This window comes from Aquila chrysaetos, chromosome 5 (genome assembly GCF_900496995.4).
Source record: "Aquila chrysaetos chrysaetos chromosome 5, bAquChr1.4, whole genome shotgun sequence".
In the NCBI taxonomy this organism is placed as follows: Eukaryota; Metazoa; Chordata; class Aves; order Accipitriformes; family Accipitridae; genus Aquila; species Aquila chrysaetos.
This window is the reverse complement of record NC_044008.1, coordinates 39,040,146-39,062,740: the sequence shown is the minus strand read 5'-3', so window position 1 is coordinate 39,062,740 and position 22,595 is coordinate 39,040,146. Positions and strand designations below refer to the sequence as shown.

Sequence of the window (22,595 nt, the reverse complement as noted above, 5' to 3'; positions counted from 1 at the left end):
TTGTGGGAATACAACACCGCTAGCTGCCTTGTGTCTTGAGAGCTCCGAAGAAAGCACTGTAATGACGTTCACTTCACTGATTCAGAAGAAAACAACCTGTGAATTTGACTCAACAGCTTCTATCAGACACAGATGTCACAAAAATATACAAGTACTTGTTTTGGTGAGTTTACTAGACTGCTAGTATCCATCCAGAAGTCTCCACAGCATGAGAACTTTAGGATACAATTTTAATTTGCCTCAGTTGGAGATAGAGGGTACCATGCATATAGATTTATGCTGTTAAATTTAGACATAAAGCATAATATTAGCTCAAAGACCTACTTAAAATAGTTTAAAAAGTGTACTTGCCTCTTGCTGTAGAGCAATACGGACAAGCTCACCTTGGGGGGACTTAGTAAGTAGCGAAACCCCTCATAATCTCAAAGGCAGTTCTCCAAGTGAAATAAAGGTCTGCGGGGAGAGCATGTGTATTGGGCCCAGGGTGCTGAAAGGTTGATGGCTCTTACTGACCAGAGCTTCAAGAGTGGTGCAGCACAGCTTCAGTTGTTGAAATACAATCATTTTACTGAAGCAACTGATACAGGGTAGGTAAAAAGGTGTGCTGGGTTGACCCTGGCTGGATGCCAGGTGCCCACCAAAGCTGCTCTATCACTGCCCTCCTCGGCTGGGCAGGGGAGAGAAAATATAATGAAAGGCTCGTGGGTCGAGATAAGGACAGGGAGAGATCACTCACCAGTTACCGTCATGGGCAAAACAGACTTTACTTGGGGAAAATTAATTTATTACCAAGCAAATGAGAGTAGGGTAATGAGAAATAAAACCAAATCTTAAAACACCTTCCCCTCACCCCTCCCTTCTTCCCAGGCACAGCTTCACTCCTGATTTTCTCTGCCTACCCCCTGCCAGTGGCACAGGGGACAGGGAATGGGGGTTGCGGTCTGTTCATCAGACGTTGTTTCTACTGCTCCTTCCTCCTCAGGCAGAGGACTCGGACTCCTCACATTCTTCCCCTGCCCCAACGTGGGGTCTCTCCCAGAGGAGACAGTGCTCTACAAACTTCTCCAACATGGGTCCTTTCCGCGGGCTGCAGTCCTTCAGGCACAGACTGCTCCGGCATGGGTCCCCCACGGGGTCACAAGTCCTGCCAGCAAACCTGCTCCAGCGTGGGCTCCTCTCTCCACGGGGCCACAGGTCCTGCCAGGAGCCTGCTCCGGCACAGACTTCCCACGGGGTCACAGCCTCCTTCGGGCATCCCCCTGCTCCGGCGTGGGGTCCTTCCCGGGCTGCAGGTGGAGATCTGCTCCACCGTGGACCTCCCTGGGCTGCAGGGGGACAGCCTGCCTCACCGTGGTCTTCATCACCATGGGCTTCAGGGGAATCTCTGCTCCGGCACCTGGAGCGCTGCTGCCGCCTCCTTCTTCACTGAGCTGGGGGTCTGCAGGGTTGTTTCTCTTGCATGTTCTCACTCCTCTCTCTGGCTGCCATTTCTGTGTCTCCCGCAACTTTTTTTCCTTCTTAAATACATTATCCCAGAGGCGCTACCACTATTGCTGATTGGCTTGGCCTTGGCCGGCGATGGGTCCATCTTGGAGCTAGCTGGTATTGGCTCCATCGGACACAGGGGAAGCTTCCAGCAGCTTCTCACAGAAGCCACCCCTGTAACGCTCCCCCCCCCCGCCACTACCAAAACCTTGCCACACAAACCCAATACATCTATTCACCTGTATTCTACCCGGGTAAATTCATTAGATTTAAACCACACAAGTTTGTTGAAGTTAGCCCATCTAAGAAAGCTCTACGACCATCTAAAAAGATCTATGAAAACGATGCTGTGCCCGATTCTTGGAACTCTCTGTCTGCATCTGGACACCAACAGTCCACAAACACAGAAGAGCTTTTCAAACATTCTCAAGGTGAACAGAAACAACGTCACTGAAGCTTATTTGTGAAAATGGCACGTTAGACATGTTAAGCCTGCACTAAAACCACGCCTAAAAAAAAAAATAAATGAGTAAGACAAGTCTGGACCTTGACACATTCACATATACAGTTTTGTATTTCCTTTTATCATGTAAAATAGCTTCTTTGATTATTTGTTCTAGCATTCGCAGTGACTTAAATTAATCCAAGTAGCATATAATCTGTTGAGGGTAAAATGAATGCAGAAATAAATGGAGCCAATTGGTAAATGTGCTAGATATATCAATGACAGCATAGAAAACAAGAAGGAAGGCTGTGGAGAAAGAAGTGACTGTATGAGAGCACTGAGACTAAAACAATTGCAAAGGAATGATAAAAGGCTATAGAGACTGTTAGTGTAATTTTGATGACAAATACTGCCTTCTTCTGGATATCTACCAATTTCCGTAATTATCCATCTAAAAGCAACACGTCCCTTATGATGTTCTTTTTCCCATAACCAGCTGCTGAAAAAGCAAAGTAATGTGCATCGTGATGCAGCAGACTATCATGGTTACTAACCAGCAATTAAGATGTTACTAAAACTATTAAACCTTACTAGACGCTGTCACATTAAGCAACAAAAATTTGTTGCATAAGATCTCACAAACTACTTGCAACACGGTAGCATTTACATGAATTGTCCTTTTTATCAAGAAACAAGGTTATATAGTTTTCAGCCATCTAAATTGTGTGCTATGCTTTTATTCTATTTGATCATTTTACTCAAGAAAATCTAGAGTTGAGTCCAGAGTTTACCAATATGTGATCCAATACAAGTTCACCGCTGTTAAAAACATGGAAGGAAACAATTAATCTGTCAGACTTCTTGGTGATTCCTTCTGTATGCATTGGCTGTGGAAGAATTCTGGGCTTAAAGCAAAAATGCTTTTGTAATAAAGTAAAAACATCTTAATCTTGTAAGAACAATGAAGCATTTCCACAAAAGAGTGAAGCAATCAGATTTCAGACACTGGAGACAAAGAATCAGCTTAATATACAAGTGATAACATAATTTAAAGTGTCATTAAAAGCAACAAAGATTGATCATTCAAATGTCAGGGAACAGGAAAAATCAAATTTGAGCCTTTTATATGCATTCCATACAGCCCTCAGTTACACACTCACAATATACAATTACTTGAGCTACTCTGGACACTTAACTCACATGCTTTTTTGTGTTTCATTATCACAAAATACAGTAAGCCTTTATTAATTTACTGTATTCAAACAGCCAGTTATACCCTGAGGTTTTGGCTCCCCCCCCGCCTTTTAAATTACTATTCCCAAAACATTTTATAATCTATTTGCAGTCTTGGTAAAGTAGAGCAGATAAAATTAGACAGTAAATTAGATTATTTTCTGGAATGTACTACGAGAAAAATCTCCATAATTACTCTGCTATGTTTAACCTTTACTAAGTTGGGCAAGTGTAATTCACTTAATACAAATCAGAGTACCTTGCAAACAGTAGTATGTAATAATTAAAAATATCACACATTTGTGTTAACTATTAAGGAAAAAAACCCTGCATTAAGAATATGTATGTGATCATATTTGAACGCATACAGCAACAGCATAAAATTAATGCCACACATGCAACCTCAGCTTTGCAATCTCCTCACTTTAGAAAATTATTAACCATACAACCATGTTACAGTTTTCTGTAGGCATCTTTCAAGGACATAAAATTTCGCTAAATTCAACAGCCCCAGAACGCCGAAGATTTAGCTGTGCTTCAATAGCCTTATTAAAATATAATGTTATTGTTCAGGGTCCTTTCAACTGTTTATTTTCAGATTAACCATCTCATTTACTGTAGCTTTTTGAAGAATTTGTGGCACATGCATTTGTGATTTCTTCCATGTAAGTGTCCAAATATCAATCAAGATACACAATATATGCTGTTTGAGCACATACTGATCCACACACTGGAAAGGTTTCAAAGCAGAACATCATCTTCCAAACATTTGAAACTCTGTGCCCGCCTCCCAAGCTCTGAATATCCATCTTAGCAGCCACCTCACCTGAAACCTCACTTTTCAACTTCAGAATCATCAAAAGCACAAAATTATTCCTTCATGTGCTAAAAAACAGTCCCTCACACAGTAGGATCCTTAGCCAGACAAAACATTTCAAAAAAAAAAAAAGTATGAAAGGCTCAAAGTTGGCAAAATCTTAAAAACTATTCAACCTGTATAAAACTTTTTCATTACAGTCTTTTATATCAGGTAATATTGACAATACAGTAGATTTTACTTTAGAAAGTTTTCTGTAAAGGACATAAGATTTATTCAAATAGCTTTACACTTCAGTGGCTTTCCCCAGTTCCTTCCATTTCTCTCAGTATTTTCTACATTCCTGGCAAAAATATTACTCATTCTGAATTTATGGAGGAAATCCAGCTGAAAAAGTAGAATGCATATTCGCATTGCTGAACCACAGGTATGACGGGGTGGGTGTGCATTCGTAGTGCCCATCCTAAAGAACTACGAGCAGTATACCCTGTATCACAAGATTATGCACACATGAATACATATGAGCTTCAAGGCTTGCTTTGTATTTTGAAGCTCTAGTTTGGAGCTACAAGCACCATAAACCTAGAACAGGGTTCTAGCCTTTTCCTTTCTCTTCAAAGAATGTAGTTTTGAGAAAATTATTACATATTATCAAGATTACTAGCTTGACTAGTAAGCCAATTCAACAAAAAACTTTCATCACAAGTCAAATGTTTTTCCCATGACAGGTTATCGGGTATGATTTTCAACTTTGTGATTGTTTTTTATCTCTGAAATTGTAAATACAGTAAGAATGGCCTGAAAGGAGCAGACCAAAGCCAGACAGCAATGCCTAGAGAAGGGCATATGGATGATGCAAGCATAGAGAGACCCTTCCTCCAAACAGTCTCTTACTCTTCAGCTTCTGAGGACTGAGACTTCCCCAAGTCCTGGGTATTTCATAGTCTTTAATGGACTTCTTTATGAGGAACCAAAAAGTCAGCAGTCTAACTATCGTTTATATTTCTTTAAAATCTTTAACAAGTTCTGAAAGGTCTCCTTGAAGTTCTAACAGTTTTACTACAATGGAAACTTTTAGCATTGCATTAACTTAAGCAGCTTCTCGCTCAACACTCAAAGCTTCCTTCTCTTTCACTCAAATTGGTTTGGAAAATATTTTATCACAGCAAACTAATTTCACAACGTATCGCATTACAGGCTGCTTGTTTGAACAAGTGCCAAGACTGCCATCATTAAAGTTTACTCATATTTATCCATTAACATAAATCTTATTGCAGTCTTCGACAAATATTCCATCGAAATTAAACACCTTCCATTTTTTCAGGTCTTATAACAAATATTTAATTCCAAAACCCCACCACTCCCAATCGTTAAAAATAATCTATTTTTCCTATAAATACAGGCTCCTACACACATCCTCCTTTGCAATACAGCTTCAAAGGAAAACATTTAACTTTCTATATTAGATGAATTGCCATGGTTAAAAAGACAAAAGTAAAAATAAGGTTGTGTGCCTAAACCATTTAACAGGGGGGAAAAAATGGGGACATACCTGACCATGCTATCCCAGTTTTGTTTCCTAACCCCATACATGAACACACAGAGACATGTATCAACACATTGGTATATACATGTGTGTATACCTACATACATGTATCTTAATGTCTGCAGTGTGTGTGTATAAACAAAAACCATGATTTAAGAGCTTTTCCCAGGCAGAAGGTACAGTAAAACCTGTCCTGATGAGAAGGATCAGTTCTTTCTTGGGATAAAGAAAAGCCATGCTAATAAGAAAAAAAAGTCTTACTTTTATATCAAAAGGGGATTTTAATACAAATTAAATTTAATTTAATTACAAATTAAATCACAAGACCATGCATAACAAGCTAAGGTACCTATTTTGCAACAGTCTAACTGCAGGCTTTACTCCAACAAAGAATCTTAATTTTTAGCTAGAGATTTTCCAGTTATTCTATTCAAAAGAATAATACGACAGCTGTTGAGGTAAATGGAGTTTAAGAACTTTTTATCGTCTGCTGTTTGAATCTATTCTCTGTTAAGTCATAGTCATGAGTAGCAGACTTAAGAGTTTTGGCACTTTGATCACTTTAATGAACAATGAAGGAAGCTTACTCCTACAGAGTGGAAAGAAAAAAAAAAACCACACAAATTTTTTCCTTTACCTACCTTAAAAGTAAACTCTACAATGAGCACACATTTCACTGTAAGAAAAAAAAAAAACCTAAGTGTTGTAACAAGAAAAAAAAAATTAAAAATCTTTAAAAATCAATTTCATCAGCAAGGTAACTTTACTCACTCATCTTCAGCCAGACCAGAAAGGTTCTGTAAGTAATAGTAAGTCAAAAGAAATAAAATTTTCATTGTTTAAAACCCTTATTCACTCCTTTTTGGTTCTATCTTAGAGCAGAAGAAAATATTTATTTCAAATAGAAGAGGAATATTTCTTTGTCTTTTCAACTTTATCCTCCTTTGTGAAAACATATCCAGAGGACATGACAACAAGCAGATTCCAAGAACGTACAGGCACCTGCAGCTTTTAGTTTCACGAGAGGCTTCCCTTGGGCTTCGCAGAGAATGCACATAGCTCATTTGTTGCAGGAGTAGAGAAGTGTTCAGTAAAATGACGTTTGGGAAAACTGACAGCCTTGTGGCTCCTGCTTCTGCCTTACTACACAGTGTCCATGTGATGATGGAAAGATGCTCAAGAAAAAGTGGCTTCAAGCAAAGAGCTGGTGACAGCACAGAGGAAGCACTCTTCTGACTCCCCATACCAGCAACCTGACACGCAGTTCACAGAAGGATTTGTACTTACAGCTTAAGCCAACCGGAATCTGTTCTTCTAACAAAGGAACATAATGCTAAAAACTAGTGCTAAACGTTCTGAAAAAACAGGTGATAAGCGGTTCAAATTGTTATGCCTCAGCTCTCCAATAAAATTTCTCACTTTGAATTTTGGAAAGAAAAAAAAAAATATTTGTGAAGCCCTCAGAACTTATTGTGACAACCTGCATAGAAAAGCTCATAAGGGAATTAACAGCACTGGATTGAGAGCAGGATTTGAAAATTTGGGCTCTATGTCAAAAAATGAGAAGAAAATAAAAAGGAGAGCTCTTTAGTAAGTAACCTTTTACCTCCTTGTGCACTGAATGTGACATAACCTAGAGAAGGATGGGGCGGCGCAGCAAAAATTTATAAAGACATGACATGACATCATTTTACATACAAGAAAAACAAAGTAAGATCTTACCAGGCACATTTATTCTGACATTTCACCACATTTGATTGTGCAACTCTAATGAGTCTGTACCATCCTCCGTACATGAATGATTCCTTATATTTACCAAAAAAATTAATTTAAATCACGTGTCATCAGACTGACATCAACACAATTTCTCAGTGGTATTAGAACTGTTAGTCATTACCCACAGAAGCTTGCACTTTCCAGATAAAGACAGTTCAAATTACAAGCCCTGGGATTTTTTTAATTTAAGAGTTGACAAAAAAAGAGATATATTACTATCACTGGTACTGTAGAGAGACTTGCATATTCCTCTAGCCGCTTTCTGTGTCAGCCATGCCACAATATAACTTTACCTCTCGTTGTTTCATGATTATCTTATTTCTACATTAATCTCACCACCGATTTTGAGGGACATTAAGAAGACATTCAAGTATCTGTAATTTCCTTGTTCTAATAAGTATGTTCATTAGATGGAAAAAAATTTTCTTCATAAGATTTGTTCTGCATTCTTACACATATTTTTCTACATTATTTTGAATGAATACACCAGCAATGACAATGTATAATAGTTTTCACTTAATGCATTCCTGAAAGCCCACCTTTTTTTTTTTCAATCATGCCTAACATTTTAATATTCTGTTTTAATGAGAAATTATGAAATCCTGCTTTAAACAGTTATTCTTAAATTTTTATGGAACATTTAGATGCATACTGGACATTTTCATTGCAGAAAGAGTAATGTGAGTGCAGGGCTTCATACGCGTAATATGCCAATATGAAGACATCTTAGCTTTTCTGCAGTGTCCTTATTCCCGCAATTGCTTCTTTTACTCCAGTGGCAATCTAAAAGTAATATATTCTTAATAACCTTCCTGCTTCAAATAAGATTTCGTGGTTTCAGATGTCTGCAATAAAAAATACTATGAGATTGTTCCACAAGTCTCATGAACTACCTTACCTGTCATAACATTCAGTCTAGAAGACCTTCAGCATTTGAAAACTAGCTTCTGTTCCCCTGGTTTAAAATTAAGTAGAAAGCAAGTTGTGTGCTAATCTAAAATCATAACTCTGGCTGGATTCCTACTGTTATATAAAAATATATATGTTAGCCATTACTCACCCTTCTGTGGTAAGCTCTTCTTCATTTCTTGTCCACCTGACATATGGAGTTGGAAATCCTACAGCAACGCATGGAAAAACTGCACTTTGCCCACTAACTTTAGTAAGTGAAGAGGGCTGCCTCACAAACATCAAGTTCTGTGGCACCTCGGGATCTGCAAATATTTTGTAAATGACAAAGTTGTTACCAGATGCAAAATCAGAAGGTGATCATATTTAAAAAAAACAAAAACAAAAAACCAACACAAATGAAACATCTAATTTCTTTTCTGCATCTTCACAGCATTCAATCATTATCTTACCTACATAAACAGTTTCCTGTAAGAGACTCTCTCAGCCTCCCATGTGAACAACTCTTTACCGTTTCCTCCAGACACGCAAACTGATTTGCCACCATTGGGATTCTGACGCTTCAAACTCCCTGGGAAACAATTTCAGCTAAAAGCTACAGCCCTGAAACTGGAAATTCCACCAGCTAATAGAGATTTAGTAAAGACAGGTATAGGTTCGACTTTGTCTAGCCAACCTTGGGCAATCTCCTGACTTCCTCGGGTAGCTGCTTGAGAAAGTGCTTTTATGCACTGGAAAATGAAACTACTGCAGTAGAGAGTCAACCCTAAGGGAAATAAAATAACTAGGCAACTTGCACACTGAAGTAACACAACCTTTATCCTAAAAAAAATCCACCATGGTTTTCCATCCTTATGGAAACAGTGAATCCTCTGAAGTAGTTTTGATTTTGCTTTGAATTGGGCTGGAGAGGATTTTGTTTCTTTTTTCTTCCCCACCCCCTTAAAAACAAGCACAAGCAAAGTGCATATTTACACACTCTTTTACTACAGGAAAAGGCCATTTTGACTGAGAGAATTGAAAACATACCCACCAATAAAGGCTGTCCAGCAATCTACACTGAACTAAACTACCACAAGTAAATATTCAGAACAAAAGGCTATTTTTCTACTTTCCTAAAAATATCCATGACTCTTCAAAATGTAACCTTAGGAAAAAGGTTCTAAAATCAATTTTAACTAGAACTGTGACCAACTCATGAAGGGGCCTCAGTTACACCTGGACAAAAGATGCAGTTTGTACCCTTTTTCTCTGCATTAACTTCAGCACATGCCTTGCACCATAATTAGAGGAAATGAGTTCCTACATACCAGCTACAGCATTTCTGCTGTGTTAGTTATCATAACTCTTTCTGCCAACTGCTCAAAAACCCCAGTCTTTATGCTGCATTAAGTGCTGTATTCTCAATACTCGGATGTGCGCTGACAAGTTTGATGACAAGCAAGCTCCAGGATCGGACAAGCTATTTTTGGTCCCCTCAGTGGGGGCAAACTATCCTGTACCTACACTACTTTTGCTCACTGAAGGCCATTCTGTGCCTATCACACACAGTATTTGGCCCCTGTCTCACCTGGGACCTACATGATACTTGCAGGAATTTCTGAAAGTTGTTGGGTTTGGTGTTCTTCAGCTCAAAGTGCTAAAAACAATAACCAAGCGTTTACAGCACTAAGCTAAGGGCATGCACGTGCTCTAAGGTATAACACGATGAGGTTGCAGGGTATTCGAGAGAAGCAGGCCGGATGGAAATCATGTTTCAGAATTGTCCTAGGCAGAAGGAGCCAAACTTAGAGCAATCCTGGATCACACCATCTGTCTCAGGCCCACACACAAACTATCATAGCAGTTCTGCCCACGTTCCCTGTTAGAGGGAACTAGTCTGCTTGTGCCAGAAATAAGACCATGTGTGAACAGGCGGGTAACACAGTGAGAGTGACCTGGAGTGGCATATGGAGCAAGCCAAGTTGCAAAAAATGGATATAACACATTGCCAGCAAGCAATCATTACACTAGGGAGAGGAGCTGGTATGATTCACTGGAGACAGAACTCATTAATGCTCCAAGCTCACAAAAACGAATTCAGTTCTCACATTAGCAGAAACTGGATTGAGAAATTAAGCGATTTTTTTTTTCTTTGCATTCCTATCTATGAAAGCACCTGCCACCAAGTAGCAGAGCTCAGAAATGTATCCTCCTGCTTGCTCAGCGGCAGATGAAAGGCAGACTGAATGCTCTAAGGAAGCTCCCTATCAGAAAAAGTAGAACACTGTCTGTGGATGCAAATCTGTGTGATGCAAGTGTGTGTTGGGTGTATTTCAAGGATTCAGAAGCAGAGCAGTGGGGTTGCTGTCAGGCGCACATCAGATAACGATTTAAAAATGGAATAAAACAAGTGAAGAACAGATTAATTCAAATCCTTCTTTCAAATACATCTCAGACCACACAATCAATTATGGGGCCACTCAAGATTGAGCACACTTCCTGTGCAACAGTTTAATCCCACTTTAAAAAAAAAAAAAAAAAAAAAAAAAAAAAAAAAAATATGCCTGCTGGGAGGGATTTTCACAAAACTTCACTATCAACATGTTCAGACTCATGACTGAGCAATGAAACAGCATTTTTCGTATTCCCTAACAGAGTTATATTTAGTCACCTTCAGCAAAACATTACAAAAGCAAGTAAACTATATCTGGAATCAAAAGAATTCAAAGGATCAACAAAATATAGAGGTTTAATCAGGAAAGCTTCAATCGACAAAAATCAGAGAAGTCTTAAGCATTCATTTGAGGGGCTGTAGAAACAGAAGGCAAACCAAACTAAAATAATTCAATTAAGCATCTTTTCCAAAAGTGCTATTCTTCAAAAACTATATCCTTAGTTGAAGAAAAGATAAGGCTTTCTTTTCAGAAAGGCTAAAGAACTTAATGAAACAAAATCCTACTTCAAACATGATTAATTTCCAAAGCCTAGCAAATAACCTCAACTTTAAAAGAGAACTGCAATTGTAAAATTGCGGTATTTTAAAGTATATTTTAGCATTTTAAGTAGAAAAGTGACAGAGTCATGAGAAACAGAAATATTCACTGAAAGGGACCTCTGAAGATGCCACCACCTGCTTGACGTCCCACCGGTTGCCAACGCTAGGTCAGGCCAACCATGACATTGCTCAGCCTAGCCCTAAAAGCCTCCAAAGATCGAAACTCAGCAACCCCCTCTGGCAGATCTCCAAGAAGTAAAACTTGAATCAGAATTCCAACATGAAGACTAATTCAGAAGAGACAGCATAAAATTCTGGAAATAATTATGAAAACCCATACAAAGCACAGCTCGTATTTCCCTAGTTTGGGAAAGTGAGATTCACATTCCTGTCTCATTATTGATCAATTTTCAAAACTTTGTGTTAGAACATCTGGTGACACACAGCTCTGTGCAATAGTGTCATGTGAAACAGAACACACTAAAGGTAGAAACAGTTTACATGAGGACTGGACTTTTGTTCTTACCAAAAAAAAAAATCTAAACATTTCAGAACAACAGGCATAGCTAAACCTTTCAAAATAAAAAGTCATCCCCCCTTTTGGGGTCTGGAGAGTTCCCAAAAGGGTCCAATGTTCAAAGAAACAGAAATTCCTAAATATTGGGACAATTAAAAGTGCCTCAGCTTAAGCATCCTAAGAGCAAGGGACTAAGCACCAATTTCTTTTGGAAACTTCAACAGTATTTTAAACACGGGATTCAAGCTTGAGAAACTTAGAAGTCCCCAAACTTTTATACTCAAAGAAACAGTCAGCTCCCTCTTTGTAACATGTCACAATGGAAGTGTATTACTAGTGACTTTTTCGAAGAAGTCCTTCCCAAAAAGCCCTTAAAAGCTAAACCGTTAAATACAGCAAAAAAAAGTATGCGTGTGTCTCCAGCCTATCTCCAACCATTGCAAAGGGCTGCAACACCGATAACTGATTTTGCTTTTCTGTTTCCCAACTGCAAGATATAGGTTAGTCTTCCCAAGGGCCAAAATCCTTTAGCTTAAGTGCCTGCACTCATTTTAAGCTACACAGAAAAAAAACCAAAACCAAAACAAACCCAACCACCAGCTTCCACAACACACATTACGCTTAGTTCAACTTAAAATACGCAAAAATGCAACACAGCAAGATTCTCACGTGTTCCCCTTCGTAAGTATTCTTGTTAGGTTTTTTCGTCCTATTGCTTGACTAATGTTTTAATTACTAATTTTTTTTAAAAGAAAAACAGATCAATACCTGGAATAATTTTGAGCTCTGCTTCGTCACTGTATTTGGGGGTCCCACCACTTTCAATGATGCAGCGATAGAGTCCTCCATCCAGATCAGTAGCATTACTAATAATTAGAGCTCCACTTGGTAATTTAAATACACGATCATCCAGAAAGACTGGCTGGCGATCCTGCTCCCACCTCACAAATGGTGCAAGGTCAACATTGACTTCACAGTTAAGGATTGCACTGTTTCCTTTATAGACAGATGATGATTCTGGCTGACTGGTGAACCTGGGAAGGCCTGCAAATAGGAAATACAAAAGTTTAAAAAGTAACAAGTTAGAGGTATTCTGAAGATGACACCAAACTTTGAAGTCCAAGCCAAGATTCATGAACATAGTTTTTAAAAAAATTAAGCTGCTCTCCAACTCTTTAAAAACCCTAACATTCGATAGCCCAATGCTACATATAGCTGGCATAAAGGCAAATAAAACCAGTAATAAAAGTACTGATTTCAAAACAAAAGTAGTTTTAGAAACAAGCAAATGTTGACAACAAAACAGAAGTCTTTTGAGTCCTCAAAAATGGGAGGAGACATGCAAGTAACCTCTGCTCGCTTCTCCAGTGTTGCTGCTATCCTTAATGAGTATATAGCACAGAAGTGGCAAAAATCAAGATAGTCTCTCTGCCTGTTACATCCAAATAAATAGTTTGAACCATATTCTCTAAGAGCTACTGATTCACTTGCAGTGGAACGCAGATACCCTCTAGTACTCACAAAGAGAGGAGTTCTTGTATGCCTTCCACTCTCAAGTTTACAGTCTACACGACATCTTAATTTACCACCTACAGCTGCAAAAAGCCTTACATATAGTGCCATAAGGTAAAAATTGCGTTTGTTCATATGCAAATATTTCTCTTTCTCACATTAGTGTACCTGAGAACCGAGTTTCTCCACAACACAAAGTGACCACCGCCATGCTGACCCAGCAGCACTGCACAACAAACGTGTTGCCTTTTGAGTAAAAAATGTTCTCCAGAAATACCCGAAGTCCACTGAATGGCTTCACATTTGTTTTGGGTGGCCATGTCCTGGTGTTGGCAGTGGGGGAGCTGCCAAGGTGGCCTCTGTGAGAAGAGGCTGGGGACTCCCCATGTCGGACACGGTTGCCACTGGTTCCAGCCGTTTCCACAGCAGCCCCACAGAGGCCACAGCTGAGCCGGCTAGCGAAGCTGGTGGCACCTCTGTGAAAGTATATCCAAGAAAGGGGAAACCACTGCACAGCAGCGAGGAAAGCGTGAGAAACAGCCCTGCAACAGGCAGGTCAGAGCAGGAGGAGGGAGAGGAGGAAGGGCAGCTCCGGGTGCTGCCCTGGGGAGACCAGGCTGGAGCAGGAGGCAGAAGAATCGGCAGAAGGCGGGAAGTTGAGCCTGAGAAATGGGAAGAGGGCAGGGAGAGATGTCTTCGTTTATGCCTCTGTTTTCTTACCACCCAATTTATTTTCATTGGCAAGAAATTAAATGTAATTTTTCCCCAAGTCAAGGTTGTTTTGCCCATTACAATAACTGGCGAGTGATCTCCCTGTCTTGGTCCACAAACTTTTTAACCTTCTTTTCTCCCCCTCCATCCTGTTGAGGAGCGGAGTGAGAGAGCAGCTGGGTGGGCAGCCAGCAGCCAGCCAAGGTCAACCCACCACAAGTATTTTGCACAACAACTTCCCATAACAGGGAAGTATCAGCTCTTCCAACAGAAATACCCTTTCTACCATTACTGGTATAAACAAATGGTTTATCAATAAAGGCAACAGAATACAGTATGGGGGAAGAAAGAGGACAAAGCATGGGACAGGAAAAAGAAAAGCCTCCTCACTCTCCTTTTTCCATGGTGGTTAGCTATATTATCAGCTCTCCCTTTTGCAGTTTGCACAGAGACGGTTGTGCGGTCAACACTGACGCACGGGGCAAGGCACAGCTTGCTTGCTGCAGCAGCAGTCTCAAAGTAAAATTTTCTTTTTTTTTCTTTTTTTTTTTTTTTTTAATGCTTGCACTTAAAACTAATATTGTCATAGAAACAGCCCACCAGTACTCTTGACATCTTACCTTTCGCTCTCAGTAGCGCACAGCTTCAAGTACACATTATGATTTTTTTTCTTTAAAGTCAGTACACTATCTGCCTTCAATACAAACGATGGGAAGTGGGACTCTGGGTTGCACAAATTAAACCATCCTAATACAATTATTCAAGCATGAGAATAGAGCTTGCTGGGAAGCAGTAGGCTCTGGTAACCTCTAATTCAGTGCTACGGCACACAGCCAAGACCCCAGATCAGAAAACACACACACAAGGTCTCTTCACAGGTGATGCCTCATAGTCATGATTATACATGAATGAGGCTGGGACAGTTTAAGTCAGCTCTCACCTTTTCCACTTCTTTTAGCAAGAGTGGGTGAAATCCCTTCTTCATTATCTTCCATTTTCAGAAGTTTGACTTAACTGGAAAAATTCTCATTTATCTCTTGTGAAGATGACTCTTTTACATCGTTTTAGACACTCAACTCATTTCCAAACAGTTCAACCCAATATTTTTACAAGGTCTCACATAGCACCATTTTTTCTATATTTTTACATTTATTTCTTAAATACCTAGTTCAGTGCTTTGCAATTCTTTCTTCCTTTAAAAAGGAATAATAAATAATCACTCAGATCAGGGACTTTAACTCGATGTTGAAATATGCAAGATACCCACAGATGAAAAATACTGCATGGGTCTTCAACGTGAATGGGCAGAAAAGGGATGGATGAGTTATCTACCTCTTGTGCCTCAACTTCCTAGTGAAGTATATTACCACATGCTGCTTATCAGTTATATACATATCAGTTATATACACTGGTGCCAAAACTCCATCTCCTGTAGTTTTCTCTGTCCATATTCACTATATTTGCCTATGAAAGAATCTATAACATGTATTTCTTAGTTAAATGGTACTTTCTGTAATTTTCAGCTTGAATCCCCATTTACTTTCAAGAAAATCCCACAGGTTTTTTGTTTGTTTTTTAAACTGTCTGATCTTCGCTCTCCAATTTTTGTAGAAATCTTTGGAGAAGTAGCAAGAAGCAACATCTGATGTCACATGTTCAGGCTTTTCTCACTGGAATGAGAAACTTCTTTACTTGGACTGTAGAATTGTTCATTATTAGCATCCACTTAAGTACAAATTTTAATACATACTTTTCATAAAACTTCTGTATATTATTTCTCCCACAGAAAAATAAGTCTGAACCAGGCCAATGGCACCAACTCCAGTGCTCTGCAATCAAAGCCAACTATGTGAGAGATTAATTTGAGCAAACCCACAAAACACCATCTTCACATCTTATATTAAACTTGAGACCTATAGTAAAAGACCAAAATCCACAAATTATCATGTGCCACCACGTGAGAGATCAAAAATGTTAATGCAATGAGAAGCAGGAGCATACCTGCTCTCTAGTTGTGGCTAACCTCTGATGCTATAGAGAGAAAACAAACTGAACATAGAACACGTATATAATTGGGGAGGGGGTACAAAACCAGAGACCTTCCCAATCTTTCAGAATAGCTGGACTGAATTCTAACACTTTACATTTTTAACATATAGATCACTTCTCTTTTGTCAAGCAATTCCTTCCATAACCTTCTACAGGTCCTTTTCCAACCGTTACGTACTTTCACCCCTCTTGGAATACTATCTGGAGGCTCCTACCACAACTTCATTCCTCTGAGAAAAAAAGTTTCTAGTTTCCCCTCCCAGTGTATTTGCAACCAACTTCTAGTCCTTTGATCTTGACCTTGTTTTGGTATTAATTATTTTGCATCTATGATATTTATCCATTACTCCCTCCCTCTAAGGTATTCATAGGAATAAAAATCAGAGCTTCTTTCAACTCTCCTTCAGCTTAATGAAGCTACAATCTTTAGTTTCTTTTCCTCATTCCCCTAACCATCCTATCCATCTTTAAAGACTCAGAATCACAGAATCATTTGGGTAGGAAGGGACCCAGTCAGAGCAGAGTCAGCTACAAGGTCAGAGCAGGTTACTCAGCGATTTGTCCAGTCAGATCTCAAAAATCCCCATGGATGGAGACTGCACAACCTCTTGGGCAATCCATTCTACCACATGACTGTCTTCACGGTGAAGAACTTCTTCCTTAAATCCAGTCAGAACCTCTTCTGCTTCAACTGATATCCAACACCTCTCTCCCTCCCACCATGCACCACTGGGAGAATGACAAAGTGACAACAGACAAATTGAAGTGCCTATTGTAATTTAAGATCACAGACATCCACGGAAATATAACAGAATTGCTTCTCTGTGTCTATTGAAAAGGTCTTCCCAAAAGATTTAACAATCACATTAACTCTCTGCACCCTGGCAGGTTACAATCAATCCTACAATCCACCTACTAGCCTTCTTTTCTGTCGTAAAATCACCAGTCCCTCTGTCCCAATTTAGTACAATACCAAGAATGTTGCTGTATCTGCTTGACTTTGCGCAGTGTGTTAATAAGTTTCACCATTATTCAGTCTATAGCATTATTTAATTCTTCCTATAACACCATCCAGGCCACAGCAAGAGTAACAAGGTGTCCTAAATTTGCCACAGTTGCTGATTTTGTAGGTATAGACTTTGTTCCTACAGCAAAATGACTGATGAGGATGTTAAACATGATCATTCTAAACTCCAGTCTCTGAGACATCTTTCCATTCCGAGAATCTCCCTCTCAATATAACCCATTAAATTTTCATAATTACCTCAGATACTTATCAATCTCAATATTCTCATTTAAATTTCTATCATTTTGACCTTTAATAATTTCTAACAGGACAGGGTATCAAAAGGCTGTGTTGCGGCATGCCCATCATATTATAGTGCTCTAAGACATCAATTGCTTCATCAAGAAACTCAGATGCAAACAGCAGACAAAAGTCATGTTACAGTTCAGCCTTCTTCCCATTTTCCTCTGTCTTAATTACCCTCACCTTCAAAATCCCTTTTAAAAGGGCACAGTGTTGGGATCAGACTAATCAGTCTATGATCACATCACCCCTTGCCTTTTTGGACACAGATTCTACATCAGTTATTCTTCAAGAAGAATGTACTAGCCCCTGAATTCACAATTCATTAGAAATCTTTATTAAGAGACCTAATTCTAATTCTTTCACCAGTCTAGAAGGGAGTCCTGGACCTCCTCGTTTTGTCAGATGAGCACTGTGACTTCAGTTTTCACCTCAGCTGTTGCAATCTCTTTACCCTGTACAACTGCCACTTGTACAGTTACTATATCGGCAACTTACAGCGTAAGTGAGAACATTACAGGAAGACTAAAGCCCTGCAATTTCTAACATAATCTCAACTATGCTTTAATTTAAAATAAATCCCTTACTAGTACTATTCACTTTTAGGACAAGACAGGCATTGTATATTCTGTTGTGTGCAGGTGCTCCATTAAGGTTAAATAGGCTTTATTTAAGATGGTTTCATTACTCACTAGCAATGAAATTACAGTTCATTTTCCAGGTCATCTTAAATGCCAGTAAAGCCTTTATTTGATCATAGTCCTGTGTGTTTTTAAAATGTATATTTTAACCTAGGCTATAATTTTGTCCTGAAGAGTAATTTTCCTTATTCTAAGATTATTTGCAATTTGCACTGCTTAAAAGCCTCCATTGTGGAGGAGGACCCTTTTGCTTTAGCCAACAGACAACCACAAAACAATAATGATGCATTACAAAAGGAGTTCTAAATATAAGCCTTAATTACTATTAATTCTGAGACCTGTTTATAAATACAGAAACAGGTCCCAGAGTGCTGGCATACCTCCTGCAGCAGCATACTACTAGAAAATACTCTTCCACCTACCAGTCCAGAATCCCTCATTACAGAGCTTCTCTTTTCCTCTCCAAAATATCAATTGATCAACTTGTAAGCCTGCATTTCCTTAACTTTCTATAATCATTTTCGAATGCATTACTACGTAAGCAAATTCAGTCTTTCTATTTAAACTACAAACACATTTAAAACTATTTTTTAAAGTTAAATTTTAAAAACATTGATACTTTCTTCTCAGTGGTTTGTATTTCCCAATCACTTCAATCAACAAGACTGAGCAAGAATATCTAATGAAAATTAGTTACATTTCTAATGAGCAAGCAGCACCCACTCTTCACCCACATGTTGCAAGGCATTCAGTTGAAGATATTACCCCATCTTTTGCTAAATGAACATAATGATAAATGATACTTTGGGGTTCTGATATTAAAGACAATTTTTTCATCTTTGTATGTACATTAATCATTCTGTGGCAGCACACATACATTATCTATCGATTTTAGGACACTGAAGGAAAATACTACTGACCTAGCAGGAATGCAGGTTAATAAACTCAATTTAGGAAGGATGATTTTCCACTTGGAATGTTCTCTAAACACTGGTAGGATAACACCTAAGCAACAGTGCGATTCTCACATGCATACAATAGGAATTAGATGCAGCACAAACTTCAAGTTTTCTCCTAGGACAATGCAAAGGAGGGGGCGGGGGGGGGGGTGTAAACGCTGTCCCTATTTTCTCCTTCTCTTTTGTCTCTCTCTTCCCCTCATCAAAAGACCAGAGCAATGGCAGGAATGTGAATGAACAATCTACTTAATGCAAATTTGTTCCATTCAGCCGGCATTCCCAGTCTAAGGGTTACTGAGATTTGTAGCCCATTGTCTCGATTTCTGAAAAAGATGTGCCTAGAAGAGCAATAATTCCCATGCTCCTGGAAAACACAGATGGTAAAAATTCTGGCTATAGTCTGCTGCCTTCAATGGAGCCAGTATTTCATCTCCTTTACTTTCCAAAAGAGAAGGAATTCATCGCACTGAGCCAGATGCTAATCTAGTTCAGCAGTCTCTCTGCGACCATGGCCAGTGCCAATCATTTTCAAGGAGGCTGAAAGAAAAAAAACCTTCCATAATCAACAATTACTAAATAACTTGCTCATATGACAATGTTCTAACTTCAGAGTAAATGCTTGCCTTCTGCTCTAAATACTGACTGTCAGCAGTCACTGTAATGCTCAGTTTTATTTAACATGGATGCTATTACCATACACACATTTAATCCTCTTTAGAATCCTACTAACCTTTTGGCACCAATCTTGCCAAATCAAGACTGCAACAGAGAAATAAGAAAAGAGAATAACTTCCTCATCTCTAGGGCAATCCAAGGCTGCACAGGAATTCACTTCTTCCCTGCCTATTGCAGGGTTGTGTACCTTTACTACATGGTCACAAGCCTGTCAGATCAAGTCTTTGTGAGTGTTTTTGTCATGTGCCTGAGTCTCCTCTACTGCTACTGCACAGATTGGAATTTAACTTAATACTTTGTATAAGCATTAAACAGCTCTAAACACACACACACACATATATATTAGATGTTTATGCAATTAACTGCTTCCCAAAGCTGGTTTCAGACCTCTTTTGTGGCATCTCGTGCTCAGCAAATGTTTTCCCTGTTTTTTTTCCCTGATTATTTCTATTGCAGTATGGAAAAAGTTAAACACAGGAGTAGCTGACAGTTTTTCCAAACCTACTACCTCCTGTATACCAGCTATGAAAATCCTCTGTTGCCCAATGTTACTCTTACACAAGTTTCTCGTAACTTACCCAAGTCTAAACTAACTTTAGCAGTATCACCTACAGACATTGCCACCCTATAGCTTTCACCTTAGAATCCTTCTGCATTAAACTGTTCTGTTCAGAGACTGTGAACGATTACACAAACTGCTTATAATTTTAAGACACTTTAATTTTTTCCCTATTCTTGTTTGCCTAATCGAATTTGAACTTATGACAAATCCATAACTCTATTACTACTTCATTAAAATAGCCTCTTGGGAAGCGTGAAGATTTTAGCAATGCAAGTAGGTAAAGGGGTATAGAAACATGATACCCTATTGTTAAAATAGCTACAACATCTGTTATCCTTCAGTGAAGCAGCGGATCTTAAAGATGCCGCATGTTTTGTTAGCGCATCAGCTTCTCACCCGAACCCTGTTAAAAATTAATAAGTCCAGCCATCTGTGGACACTTCATTAAATTATCGCAGATCTTTTTCTTCTCCTTTGCTTGAACATTATTCAGCATCATTTGTCTGAGTGGCAGAAGTGTGAAACGTTTTAAAATACAATTTTGTTAATAAGACATATTTCATGAATCTCACTAGCAAATAGATTAGGCTTCAGAATTACAAAACATTCATGGAGAACAGAAGTCCAGCATCACCTGAACTAAGATAAGGCCAGATGCTTCTAGTCCTTTTTACAATGAAGAAACACCAACTATCATGTAATTCCCCCCCCCTCCTCCTTGCTTAGGAAAGCTAGACAGGAGAGAATGCAACCTGGCCTAAAATCTGGGCAGGAGACAACTAGTCAGGGGAGATAAGAGTATTCTTAGAAGGATTATAAAATGAAGAGAGGAAAACCTACCAAATGTCCTTGTTGGCTAAACTAAAGCAGGAAGTATGTGAAATACACAACACGAATGAGAAATGTCAGTACGTAATCAGACTTCTGACTTTGTTAAACACAGCCTTGGTAACATAATTAACATGGCATATACAGATTTAAAAAGCTATCCCTTGATCAGAATTAAGAAACAGGGAAAGGGAAAGGATGTCATTGTACACATCAGTAACAAGCACATTGACATAAGTACCTATATGCATATAATTACACACACAGAGTAACCTGGTATGACCCCAGAGCTGTTTTGAACTGGCAACTGAATGTGAGATCTCCTGAAGTCCCTTCCAAGCTCAATTATCCGATGACACTATGCTATGGGGAAGCTATACAGAAAACTATTGAGAGATACAGCAAAATATTGCACAAAATACTGTGCAAAGAACAACAGAATTACACCTGTCAAAACAAGCTTCTTACAGGGAAAGTTAGAGGAAAATTGATCATGCCCTGGAGCACCAGGTTAGATTACACCAATTTGAGGTTGCCATCATCCCCTCTCCAACTTGGATCTGAGCTTTGCCACAGAACCACAAACTAAAAACAAAACTAAGCAACCACACACGCACAAATTTAAGAGGGTGTTTGGACTAGTAAAGCACATCAGAATATTCTGAAGTTTTACCTGACAAAAATGTTTCTCTTAGGATTTATTTTAAACAAAAAGTATTTATAGAGTTGTCCTTTACAAGCCAGTGGTAGACTTTGCAAAGCCTAATATCCTGAAAGCTCAAACCGAAATACAGCAGCATAAGAACACAGCCATGTAGATGTCAGAAAAAAAAACTTACAAATTGATGTGATTAAATCTGAGAGAGTATTAGAGATCAATTCTGATTCTGAACTGTATTAGAGATCAATTCTGATTTTGAACCAGGCCACAGAAAGCTCAGAGTACCTGTTGAACTCAGTCCATCAACAGAAACAAATATACATAGAGATCCTGACTTGTTAAGAAACCTTGCTTAGCCTGGAACAACTCTTTATACCTTAACCAGGACACAATAATCCCACATGAACTTCTCTCACAAAAGCTTGATGAAAAGAAATGAGACAAAAGTCAGCAAGATAATCCTGGTGAAACCACTAGACTCATGACTGACAGCACAATACTGAGTAAGAGACAAGTCAAACATCTAGAAATAACTTTATGATGCCAACTTTGCCAAACACTACCTTTGACAGAAGTCCCAGGAATAATGAAGTACTCAAACAGACCAAGAAATAAAGAGCAGACATGATGTATACATCCTGATATTGTAACAATTGGGGTATGGGCTCCTAACCAGAAAGAAAAATAAAATAATAAAATTAAACAGCTGAGTGTATGCTTGCTATGTTCTCCGACATCCCAAGTCTGTAGTGATGATCCAGGCTCACAGCCTGACCAGCTCCAGGAGAAGCAGTAGAGGAATTTCATGAATGAGTAAGACTGGCTCTGAGACAGGATGAATGTCTGGTGCCTGGTAACTTCAAAATGAAAGACAGTTGCTCTGCAACTGCAGAACGCGTCCTGGCAGAATTTTTAATGAAGATAACTGGATGTGTATAGCTGCTCAAGTTAGGAGTGAAGCACTTATGGAAAATCCTAACGTA

General features: G+C 38.9%; 1 protein-coding gene across 11 annotated transcripts in view; it reads right to left on the bottom strand.

The window, feature by feature from the left end:
• The window catches only part of NEO1 (neogenin 1), a 217,687-nt gene that overhangs the window by 117,031 nt on the left and 78,061 nt on the right, over positions 1-22,595 (bottom strand). For all 11 annotated transcript variants that reach the window (XM_030013700.1, XM_030013705.1, XM_030013706.1 and 8 more), the window contains exons 3-4: positions 12,474-12,749; positions 8,363-8,516 (exon numbers count right to left, since the gene is read on the bottom strand). In XM_030013700.1, coding sequence (XP_029869560.1) covers positions 8,363-8,516; positions 12,474-12,749 — 430 coding nt within the window. The remainder of the gene's footprint in view (positions 1-8,362; positions 8,517-12,473; positions 12,750-22,595) is intronic.